This window comes from Heloderma suspectum, chromosome 2, assembly GCF_057233095.1.
Source record: "Heloderma suspectum isolate Gila_16-S chromosome 2, 16-S_ref, whole genome shotgun sequence".
Lineage (NCBI taxonomy): Eukaryota > Metazoa > Chordata > Lepidosauria > Squamata > Helodermatidae > Heloderma > Heloderma suspectum.
In genome coordinates this window covers 124,535,822-124,548,412 of record NC_139459.1, presented here as the reverse complement: position 1 = coordinate 124,548,412, position 12,591 = coordinate 124,535,822, and the positions used below count along the sequence as shown (strand labels likewise).

The 12,591-nt window shown below is 43.0% G+C and overlaps 1 protein-coding gene across 8 annotated transcripts in view; it reads left to right on the top strand.

Annotated features, from left to right (window-relative positions):
• Positions 1-292: 292 nt before the first annotated feature.
• The window catches only part of LOC146352694 (E3 ubiquitin-protein ligase RNF38-like), a 61,912-nt gene continuing 49,613 nt past the window's right edge, over positions 293-12,591 (top strand). For 4 of the 8 annotated variants that reach the window (XM_084834655.1, XM_084834661.1, XM_084834654.1 and 1 more), the window contains exon 1: positions 634-918. In XM_084834655.1, coding sequence (XP_084690781.1) covers positions 784-918 — 135 coding nt within the window. In that variant the 5' untranslated portion in view covers positions 634-783. Of the gene's footprint in view, positions 603-633; positions 919-2,318; positions 2,387-12,591 lie in introns of those variants that run through there. The other 4 variants (XM_084834658.1, XM_084834656.1, XM_084834660.1 and 1 more) reach the window with 2 other exon arrangements.

Here is a 12,591-nt window from a genome sequence, read left to right as displayed (position 1 = left end):
TTTCCATTAGTGGCTAGCCACAGTTGCCTCTTGTATACTTACAAGAAGGGCCTCAAGGAAACAGCCCTGCCTTGCTGTTCATGTGTTGCTCAAAGGTATACTGCTGGCAACATGGAGGTTCCATCTCGAAGGGGCTACTGGTTGTCTGTTTCATACTGCCTGAGGTGGGGGCTTTTTAGGGAACAGGAGGAAACTGCAGCTACAAATTGAAACTAAAAACTAGTCTTGGCTCCACCCTGTCAAGGGAAAGAGGGTCTGAAAAGAGGGCTGTTCTCTAACCACGTGTGCGGGCACAACAAGAAAATGGCTTTTTAAAAAAAGGCTACTTCCTCAAGCGCGTGCGTGCCGTTGCCCTGTAGTACGTCACCACGTTGACGTAGAGGAGACCTGCCCTCTGGTGGTCTCTGTGTAACAGAGCTAAAACAAAGGAAGAGTCCTCTGGTTGTGGGGGGCGAGGGGGGTGTAGAGTAGTGGGGGTGCCTGGAAGGAGAAAAGGAGGAGGAGCTTGAGGGCTTGCAGTCGGTCTGGCTGGCTTGGCAACCACGATTGGTAAGCCAGGAAGTCAATTGAGGTGACGTCACTGTTTTCCTGCTGGCTGAATGGTAGGTGGAGGGGCTTCCTCAGGGAGGGGGCGGGGCCAGAGCATCATGGAGAGTGGCGGAGGTGGTGGGCTTTGTGGATGTTGGTGGCAGCCGCACAAGGAAAAAGCTCTGAGAACATTGGAGGCGGCGCGGTCGGGCGCTTACTGACGGCGGCGCGGTCAGGTCCTTCCTCCTCCTTGTGATGGGCGGATGGAGTCGTGCTGATTATCCCGGAAGCCATTTCAGGGGGTGGTGGTGGTGTGGAAACCCGGGCCTGCTGATACAAGCGCTGGCCACCGCCCCCGGGCAGGAAGAGTTCCCTCTCAGCTCCCCTCAGGTACCGGTGCCTGTATGGGAAGGATGAGGAGATCTGAGACTAGTTGACTGCCACCCCCCTCCCTCATCCCCTCCCCGCCTCATCTGCTTTTCTAACCTGCCCCTTCCTTTCCTTCAGATAATGGATTTCTTCCAGGCTGACCAGGGTGGGTGGTCTGGTTCCGTCCAGTCCTTAGGGAGACGCTCCCTCCTGGGAGGGAGGGGCTGCCTGTGCAACGCTGTTAACCTCGCTCTTAAACTCTGTGCTGTTTTCCCGCCTCATGTTGGGATGGGGTGGTGATACTTAAGGGAAGGTCTCTAGTGGAGATGCCCCTGTAAGTAAATAAGCAATAGAAAACAATAACAAAAGTAAGACATGCTGATTTATCCAGAACTCCAGTGTGAGGAAAGAGGACTTGTTAAAAGGAATGATGCTAAATAGCCATGGGAAGGGATGTTCGATCCCCCCCCCCCCGCCTGCCTGCCTGCCTTCCTTCCTTTTGACTGGCCAGAGAAATACCTTGGGAGTCCAGGTCCTTTGTGTCTCCTATCCAGCGCAAAGCCCCTTAATTGTGTATTGTTGTTTATATTTTTGCAGAGGATTGACACAAGCATTCCTGCACCTTGCCTCATTTTAATTTATTTTTATATCCTACCTTCAGTGCATGTTGTGCTTTACAGAGAACAGTATAAGCGCGCGTGCACGCGCGCGTGCACACACACACACACACACACAAACACGAAAGAAAGAAAGAACACAGGTCCCTGTCCTATGGAACTTGCCATGTAAATTTTGATATACAGGAAAGGGAGGAATGGGAGAGGCAAGGAAATGTCTTAACAGTTAAGCCAAAGGTTTTTGACTGCCTTACAAATTAACCAGTGATCATCCTCTTGTCTTTTTGAAACTTTTTACTGGAAATTGTCCAAACTAGGTAATACAGCTAACAGTGTTGCTAGAAAAACCATGCCTTAAACAGGACAAGGAAAATCAACCCACAGTGGCCACTTAAAAGTAAGCTGACATGAGGTATCTTACTGAATCACACTCTAGTGGTTTTATTGTGCTTGAATAATGCTTACAAGATAGTTGCAAAATATTTTTCCTAATGTTACAAGTGGGATCTTGCCTGTGCTCGCAGGGATACCCTTTGTAGAAATGTGTGTTATATCTCAGTGAATTATCTGTTTTCTTTTAATTACTGAGATAACTCCCCATTCTTCCCCACCACTCAAAGCAGTGGCTGCTATTCTTGAGTGCTTTAAAAGATAAGTATGCAATTAATTACAGTGAGCCATCTTTGTGAAGAACTTGGGATTTAGTAAGCACTTGGAGTTTTTAAAAACTTTGTGCTTCTGTCTTTTTAGTAGCCATTTTAGTCCAAGTGCAAAAAGCATTTATATGTTGTTCTTCTGAAATAGGTGGAGTGGACAGAGAGAAAACATTGGAAGGGAGAGGAAAAAGTATTCAGTGAAGAATGAAAAGAAAGGTTGGTGTGACAGGAGTGTAAGGAATTCTATGACAGTGTCTACATGGATTATGGAAAAGCTATACAATGGCTTTAATTGCATACCATTTCCTGAAAAGACACATTACATACTTGTATAAAAATTAGGCCGTTTTGAGAAGTTAGTTATGACAAGGTTAGATGCTGCAGGTCAGAGCTGGGTATCTGCATTTTGAAAAGTTCGTGTGTACGTTCTCATGTTTGCCACTCTTTTGAAGGTAATGCCAATATGAATTGTACAGTGTTAATAATCTCCACCTACATCCATAGTATGTATTTGAACCATTTATTATATTTTGTAATACTTGTGGTTCTACTATTCCTTCAAAATGTTTTGGGTCATGCCATATCTTATTTTTTTCATATACAGATAGTACTTCTGTGTAGGAAAACATGTGGAATTTGCACAAGAACAATGTAACATGTGAAGCAGCAAGTGGCTGTCAGAGAGGTGTTTAACTGTAGACATAGGACAAAGGGCACCTCTGGAGAGGTTTTTCAGGTGGTTTGCAATGGGGGAAGGAGAAGAAAGATTGGTTGCATGAGCAGCTTTCTGCTTGCACAAACTGTTGGATACAATCCCATACAATTAAGAACATCTTGGAAACTGCACCTAAAGGTGGCTATTGGTATTGTATTTAAGGACATATGATCTGTTCCAGCAAATAGTTTTCGGTAGTCCGTTATTATTTTTTTACGAAATTAACATGACCAGACTGTGATCTCTTTGAAAAACTTCATTCAGAACAACATGACAGGCAGGTCCGATCTGTGCAGTTCACACACATCTTACAAACTGCCTGTCCTATATACTTCATTTGTATCTGCATTGGGGGGAAGGGGTCGCTGTTATTTTATTTTTGCAATATCATAACATAGAACAAAACAGTCAATTGTTTCATAGCTCTCTCCCAAATAATCTAATGTGACATTCTTCACTCAATTTCAATTATATAAGCGCAATTAGGGGGGAAGTAATTATTGGAAGAGGGGCTTGTTCTTTTTATTGGATCCAATATGGGCTTTCAGAAGTTCTGACAGAGATAGAGGGGGCAGCCTTTCTCAGTCTTGTGATGGCGTTTTGAAAGTCGGTCTGCATTCCAAATAAATATACACAGTGTCTAGTTTAACGCTACATTATAGGTACCCTGTCAAAGGGGTATGCTGAAGAGAAGGGAATAGAAGTTGTATTAAAGGACTTTCTTGCTTCACTAGCAGTAAGAGAGGGATACCTAGCCAAGAGCGAAATGTGAGAATATGTAGTTTTATTCGTTACCCTGCTGTTGCCATTTTTTTCTTCTTCTGGATATGCTGCTTTTTTAGAGTTCTTTTTAAGGTTATGCTGGTTGTTACTGCTATTTTGCGAACAACAGGAGAGGTAGGATAGTAGTGTTAGAAACCAGTAGCACCAGCATAAATAGGGTATTTAGGCCTACAACATTAAAATTCAAACATTCATAAAACAGACACCAGCAATAAAACATTACTAAAAAACCATAGCATAATTGCGGCTACAGAGCAGAATGGTCCAGGAAAACATATCAGGGAAGGCCAGCGTAAACAAGTAGGCAGCTTGGAGAAAGTTGTTAGTGGATGGGTATGTAGCATTTGTGCCACCGTGGCTTATTCGCCATATTTTTCTGTTTACAAAGCAAACACAACAATGTTTATCGTGATCTCCTTTAAGATCTGTAGAATTAAAATATTTCAAGGTTATCTTTATTTGAAGCTCTGACACTTAATGCATATACTCCTTCTAAGCAATACATTTCTTCACATTAATCTACTAGGAAAAGCTTATAAACAGGGTTAGAAAAAGCCTGGTGCCTGGGCTCTTAGAAACTTGAAATATATTTTTAAACCTTTTTCTCTAGATATAGTTCTTTTCCATTTGAATTTGAATTGTTGCAGTAGTTGCTTAAGAACACTAATACTTGATAATACTTAACCTTATTTTCCAAATGGAAGTTCCCATTAGTGATCAGAGTGAATTGTAAATATATACAACCAAGAGCTTTTTATACACAAGGCATTTGTGCACTCATGATTTCTTACTCACGTTAACAGGTTCTTTAGATGACAATATAACCCTCTAGTTTGGCTTCTGTTTTTTAAGAGCACTTCCTGGTATTTTTTAGAGCAGGGAAAATAGAGTATTATTTCTGAAAGGGAAAAAAGGTATTTTCCTACTCGTGCAATTGCAGTATTCAACTATAGCACAGCGCCACACCTAATGGTTATATAACGGAAAGCTCTCTCTGTAGAGCAGCAGTCCCCAACCTTTTTGACACCAGGGACCGGTCCAATTTTTCCACGGACCAGGGGGGTGGTCCACTGGCAGACTTGGGGCCGCTGGGACGCAAATGGCGTCCGCTGTGTGGATACCATTTGCGTCCCTATTCTTTGCAGTAGTCAGCTACATAAAGCTTGAACAGGGACGCAAATGGCGTCTGCATAGCGGACGCCATTTGCGTCCCAGCGGCCAGAAGTCCGCCAGCAGCCAGAGCTGGCCAGCAGCTCCGCAGACTTGCTGTGGAGCCGGCCAGGGCTGGCGAGGATTCCGGGGGGGAGGGGAAGGCACAGATCCCCCCGCCCACGCGGACCCAAGGTGAGGGGATTTCGCACACCCCTGTGGCCCGGTTGCTGACAGGCCACGGGCCGGTACCAGTCTGCGGCCTGGGGGTTGGGGACCCCTGGTGTACAGCTCAGATCTCAATTCTGCGAGAAACCGAAAGCAGATACAGCAATTACAATTGTTCATTGGTAGTAAAAGAGGATGGCTTAAAGAATTGATTCAAAGGCTCCAGTTCAACAGAACTGAAGTGGTGGAAGTAATGGACTATAAAGTCTATTCATATGCTTCATTCATCCAAAAATGAAGTACTGGGTCCTTGGTATAAATGTTTATAGTTTAGTTTGGGCCAAATTAATTATCCATTCCCTAAAAACTTGTAGCCAAGTGTTTTCTTAATTACTATGTTTTGATCTTGTTTGTTTAGTAGTCTTAAACTATTTCTGTTCATTCAGATTAAGGTGCTGTTATATCACTAATTTATTTATTTAAAATATTCCTTGGCCGCCTTACAGGGAAGAAGCCCTCCCAAGGTGGCTTACAGCAATAAAATGCATAAAAACAGTTAAAATGTTAAAAGTGATAAAAATATAAACACAATAAAATAGCAATAGAAACAATAAAAGCCAGCAATAAAACTAGGAACAGCAATAGCAGCAATCCTATCAAGAGAAGGCCAAGGTAAAATAATACGTTTTCAAGGCCTTCTTAAAAGCCTGCAGTGATGAAGCATGGTAGACCTCTGATGGCAACTTGTGCCAATGCTACACATATCAAAACTGACATGCTAACTGAAGTACAAGAAAAATATAAAATGTTATCTCCGTATGTAACCTGATTAATGTAGTTGAGCACAGTGGTTCTGGTCATGCAAGTACACTGTATTTGTTACTGATGTTACAGGAACAATAACTACTCAAGTTTCCCAACTGCCTTTAACTGTCCTGATGGTGTGCCATAATTTTCAAATGGCTAATGAGCTGGATGTGGTGGTGGTGGGGTGCTGCAAAAGAGAAGTGATGAGTGCTCTGATGTATTTTTGGTGATGCGATTCTTTGTGTACATTAGAACAAACTTAGACAAAGTTGTTGAGCTGGAACATTTACAATTCCATTGCTAACTCAAGATTATTTTAAATAAGTTGTATATTCATGCTAGTGTTCAGAAATGTGTTGGATATGAAGTATAGGGCATTTCTACACCAGCCTAAAATCCTGCATTTAGAACGGGGCTGTCTGCTTCTGTTTCAAATGCAGGATCACAACTGACTGCCTTTACACATGCTCACTCCCCCTCCCCCCTGCTTTTGGTTTCTTTGTGGGATTAACCACGTGGTTTGAACTGAGGGAGCACCTTCCTTCTTGCAGCCCCAATCCTGGGCACTTACTTTGGAGTAAGCCACATTGAACTTAATGGGACTTAACGTCTGAGTAGACATAAGATCACCCTTTAAGTCTGCAACCCTCGGGTAAGCCCCATTGAACTTAATAGGGTGCTCTGAAACAACAGAGGACGTTGCTTCTGAGCTTGGTAGGGTGGGGGATCAGATGTGTCTCTCTTCATTGCAGGGAGGCATTTTACCCTCTTCTCCCTCAAACTGAGAAATGCAGAGGCAGGAAACGCAATTGGCAGGCGATTCTTGCCCCCGCGTCTGTCAAAACTGCTCCTGCACACCCGGCTTCCATCCTCAGTGCCTTCCTCATCCTGACCACCCCCCAGCAACCGAAAACAAATGCCCACAGCAGGCAGAAAGAGCTGTTTCTTCCACTATGGGAGAATTTCACATGGAGGTTACGGCGCTCCTGTTCCGTGGGCTGGAAAAAATACCCATTTTTTTCCATTTGAGGAAAACACAGGATAGGTGGGAAGAAATAGTGGAATAATGACTGGACAACGATGATGTTGTGTAATGGACCGGCACAATTCAGTGAATGAGCAACCATGAACGTGCAATAAACTTGAGGTGTAGAGATCCCCCTAGTGTGGGCAAGAAAATTTCTGTAGGATGTGTGCAGTACTGGATGGAAATCTGCCCTCAAAGCAAGGAGTATTGGCTTTTGGTTTAGGAGGTTTGGTGTTATTGAAAATCTAGAATATACGCTACAGACATAGATGTGAGGCATACTTTGTGCCTTGCTGGGATGACTCCAGTGCCTTTAGTGAAGCTACTGAGTAAGATTGAATTGCTTGATGTTTCAAGTAGCTTTAAACTCGGTTGGGTGCCCCAAGAGGAGGAGGACTCCAGCTTGTATGAAGAATAGATAGAATATGTATTTTGAGGTGGGCTTGTTAATACTTAGTGTTTGAAATACGTCAGAATATGCTTTGCTACAAACCTTTTGTTCACAAAACTCTGCTAGCCCAGAAACACATGAACTCAAATTCTTCTTTTTCTTACTGCATCTGAAACTTTACCAATGGAATGTTTGTTTCAAAATTTAGCCCTCAGTTGGGGACTTTGAGCGTTGCCTTGCTTTCAAGATTAGAGATGTGTCAAGACAGCTTTACCCATTTTCCTTTGTCCAAAATGCTGCACATTTTTTCCTGCTTTAACAAAATACTGGAAAACTCCACACTAATTCAAATATATTTTAACTATCCTTTCTGTTGAACATGCCTGATTTTTTAAAAGAGAATGCAAAATGTTTCTGTATGTCAAAGACTGCAGTGGTTGTGTTCATGCAGCAATTCATCTAAAATGAATGCATTTAATCTCCCTCCTCAGTTGTTGTTGTTGTTGTTGTTGTTCAGTCGTTAAGTTGTGTCCGACTCTTCGTGACCCCATGGACCACAGCACGCCAGGCCTTCCTGTCCTCTGCTCTCTCCCAGAGTGTGCTCAAGTTCATATTCATTGCATCGGTGATGCTATCTAGCCATCTCATCCTCTGCCGTCCCCTTCTCCTTTTGCCTTCAATCTTTCCCAGCATCAGGGTCTTTTCCAGTGACTTTTCTCTTCATATTAGGTGGCCGAAATATTTGAGCTTCAGCTTCAGTATCTGTCCTTCCAATGAGCACTCAGGGTTGATTTCCTTTAGGATTGACTGATTTGACCTCCTTGCAGTCCAGGGGGCTCGTGAGTCGTAAGAGTCTTCACCAGCACCACAGTTGGAAAGCATCAATTCTTCGGTGCTCAGCCTTCCTTATAGTCCAGCTCTCACAGCCATACATTACTACTGGGAAAACCATAGCTTTGATTATACGGACCTTTGTCGGCAAGGTGATGTCTCTGCTTCTTACTATGCTGTCTAGGTTTGCCAGGGCTTTCCTCCCAAGGAGCATCTTTTAATTTTATGGCTACAGTCATTGTCTGCGGTGATCTTGGAGCCCAAAAAAATAAAATCTGTCACAGCTTCCATTTCTTCCTCTTCTATATACCAGGAAGTGATGGGACCAGATGCCATGATCTTATTTTTTTTAATGTTGAGTTTCAAACCAGCTTTTGCACTCTCCACTTTCACCCTCAACAAGAGGCTCTTTAGATCCTCTTCGCTTTCTGCCATTAGGGTGGTGTTGTCTGCGTATCTGAGGTTGTTGATAATTCTCCCGGCAGTCTTCATTCCGACCTGTGATTCATCCAACCTGGCGTTTCTCATGATGTACTCTGCATATAAGTTAAATAAGCAGGGCGACAATATGCAGCCTTGAGCCAATCGGTTGTTCCATGTCCGGTTCTTACTGTTGCTTCTTGGCCCTCGTACAGGTTTCTCAGGAGACAGGTAAGGTGGTCTGGTACTCCCATCTCTTTAAGAATTTGCCAGAGTTTGTTGTGATCCACACAATCAAAGGCTTTAGCGTAGTCAATGAAGCAGAAAGAGACGTTTTTCTGGAATTCTCTTGCTTTCTCCACGATCCAGCGAATGTTGGCGATTTGATCTCTAGTTCTTCTGCCTCTTTGAGACCCAGCTTGTACTTCCGGTAGTTCTCAGTTCACATACTGCTGAAGCCTAGCTTGTAGGATTTTGAGCATAACCTTGCTGGCATGTTCATGCAGCAATTTCTGTCTAAAAGGAATGCATTTAATCTCCTTCATCCGTATGCTAATTCTACTGTAATCTAGTTGGAAGAACACTGAAATTGCTATTCCCAACTTTTAGAAGCTGCTTTAGCATGTTGGTTCATCCAGATGTGGTTGCATATTTTGTACATTAGAATCTTGAGTATACAAGATAAGTTTTTAAACAAAAGCAAGGTGATCAGAATTTTTCATCCATAATTATTGATGCTGTTGTTGTGCTGATGAGAAATTACTCTGTCCCTCTCTTAAAAGAAAAAAACCCATCACAATCAAGCCATGCCTGTTTCAGCCCATTGATCTTAATGGAGAAGACCTAAGCATATGCTTAAATCTCCCATTGAAATTTATGGAAATGGAAGCTGCTTAAATTCAGCTGGTCACACCCCATGTTTGTCTAAATCTGGTCACATCCAGTAACCTTATTGTTTCTAATGTCTAACCTTTGATTAAAAAGCTAACCAGTCAAGATTTCCCTTTAGTGAATGTAATCATTCCTGTTAATGGAAACGTGGTGAGAAACTGGCTCTTTGAAATATGTCAATCCCCTCAGACGTAGGTAGCATATGTTAAAATAATAAAGGATGCAGTAGAAGTTTTGAACTTCTGTTTATAATCTGTTCATAGTTCGGTGGAATGAATCGGTCCATTTTATCTCAAGTATCTCTGTGCTGTGAAATTTAATCTTTAAATTCTGTGTCGAATTGTAAAAACAACAAATACATAGTGGGCAAAAGGACTGGTTCACATGTTAATTTCTGAGGTGGAAAAATCAATACTTTGAGTACTTCACTTCCGATGGGAACAATTTGTGCTCATTTTCTGATACATGGTAACGTATCAGATTTTCACATGGAGATCTCTTGTTACAGAGAGTTCCCTATATGAATGAGGTGGTTCAAGTCAGTGCTTGTACAGTAAATATTTGATGCTGCAATCTTGTGTGCTTTTCTAGGCGTAAGCTCCAGTAAACCTAGGGTTTTAGCGCAAGCATAGGATTGGGTTATACATCAGCTTTAAGCTTCTGCTACTTTACTGATATGTACGTAGCTTTGAGAAAATGACTTGTATGAGGATTGATTACATGGGAAAACCATGGTCTGTCTTGTTCATGACTCAAATTTTAGATTATTTATTTTGTACATAAAACATAACTTGGACTTTAAAAACAGTCCTCTGATTTGAAGCAGTGGACTTTTAGGTGTGAACTGAACCATGCCATTACATCCTAACTCTGCCATCTCAGAAAGGGTTATGTAAACAACTGGTTATCTTCCGCTATGTGAACTGCCACTAAATCGATACAATGAGGAATACACCACTGGTACATCTGCATTGTTAGGTCTAGAAGAGACATGGTCCAAGTCCCTCCTTGCTTGTTGAAGTAGTGGTATTGTCTGATACTATCTGAACTGAGTGGTCAAAGGGTTCCTGCAGTGGGTTCTCCAGCCCACCATAGAAGCACCTGTGGTCAGATGGTCACCACTCTGGATGGGGATGGGGGACAGTGAAATGGCATGCCCTCCCAAAGATTAGAGACATCTGTTTAGCAAGCCAAGGAGGAGGCTACAAACCCTAGGGTGGATAGGTGTCTGTACTGGGCATCCCAAAGTGAGTTGAGTTTCCTGATTAACCAGTTCTGGAGGATTTGCATCTGAAGATGTGTGAAAAGGACAGCAGACATAGTTGCTACCATTAGGCCCAGAAGCCTCTGTATTGCTGTGGTGGTGGGATTCTTGGTGAGGGAGACCTCTCAAGCAAGATGTGTTAAACATCAATGCCATCATCCAGTAGAAAAGTATGACCAGAGACAAAATTCAGGACTACCCCAGTGAACAGAAGTCAGTTACATCTGGGGCTTTTTCTGTGTTGATGCAGAGGCTGGGTTATTGAAGTAGATGGCAAGTGGTGAAAACAGCACACACAACAACTACCCTTGTCGGTGCCAGCAGTAGCTAATTGTCTGTCACAGGTAGATGGAGATGCCCTGTAGACAAAGGTGGGCTGCAGCAACAGTCATGCATTTGATAAACACTCCACATGCTGTCACCAAACCAAAGCAGTTGAAATAGGTACGTGTCTGTGCTGATAGAGAATCAGAGGAAGCATTGGAAGGAAGTCTCGATGGCTATATGAAAGTCAGCATCTTTCAGATCCAGAGATGCAAACTAATCTAATCCCCTTCTTGAAGAAAAGGAAGGAAAATGGAAAGCATAACCATCTGAAATCACTTGGGAATGCTGAAGAGGTTCACCTCTGATGTGTAGGATCAACTGAGATCCTTCATCCCATTTTGGGATGGCAAAGTAACAGGAATAGCAGCCATCCCAAATGTCCCATTCCAGGACAGCTTCTCTTGCTCCTTTCTCCAGTAGAGTGTTCACCTCAGTGAGTAGTGTGGCCAAGGGGGCACTGAGCCTGATGGTACCCTTCTGGAGGAGAGTGTCAAATTTGATCTTGTAACTTCTTTGGATGATGGAGAGGACCCAAGAGTCTGATGTTATATCTCGCCATGTCTGGAGGAAATAAAGAAGGTGAGAGCCGAAGATGAAGTGAGAGAGAACTGGAGTGACAGATAGCAGGTGGAGACAAAGACGACCCTCATTCCCCTGTTTCCTTCCAGTATTGCGAAACTTGGAGGACTGGAACTGACGTTTGACTCCAGAGTGGGAGACTGCTGAAAATATTTAAACCAGTTTCCCAGCTGAGACAAATGGGGAAACTGATTTAAAAAACCTGGATGTCTCCTCCACAGCTGGGCACACATGAGGGAGTGCTGGAGCTCACCCACACATCAACAAAGTGGTTTGTGCTGGGCCAACATGTGCACTGGCCCAATTTTTTTTTTTACATGCTGGCTTGTCATGTGATGACAGGACTGCAAACATGGTCATGGGGCCCAAGAAGCAAGAGCTGATAGAAGAGTAGAAAGACATGTAATGTAAGCCAGCAGTGCTGAAAAGTTGTATATAGCAATGCCCAAACCTATGTCATATCTGCATTCAAAATGCCTCATAATTTAAGTTTATGGAAGACAAAAAACAAAGTTCCAAAAGAGTGGTGAAACGAGCTCATGAGCCAAAGGGTGCTTCAGACTTGTTCTTCTTGGAATAGCAGCGACCAGGCTCCCACCCCCTGCATGGCAAAACAGCTTTTGAAACTGAGGGGAGTTTCAAAAGCAGATTGTGAGATGGTATGAGGGTCAGCTCGTCAAAGAAAAACCAGGTTAAAAATTCCACCTGGCTAGTGCAAGACCCTTGGGGTAAGCTCAAGTAGCTCTTGCCATATTGGCCAAAGATGTAAGCACATAGTATCCCCTATCCCAGCCATCATTGCAAATGCAAAAATAGATATAGAGAACCATCAGAACTAAAAAAACGAGAGCAACCTTTCTAAAGTTGTTTGCCATTAAAACATAACATGTTCTGAGTTTCAGAAGATTGTTTAAATACTGCCATCAAACCAGGATTGCAAACTAGCATCACATCCTGCTTTGTAGGGAGCCGTTAAACTGATTTGGGTGTCAGGGAAATTGGTTAAAAACCAGGAAGTCTAATCTGCAGCCGGGCATGTGAGGGGGAAAGGAGATGGGTGTACACAAGC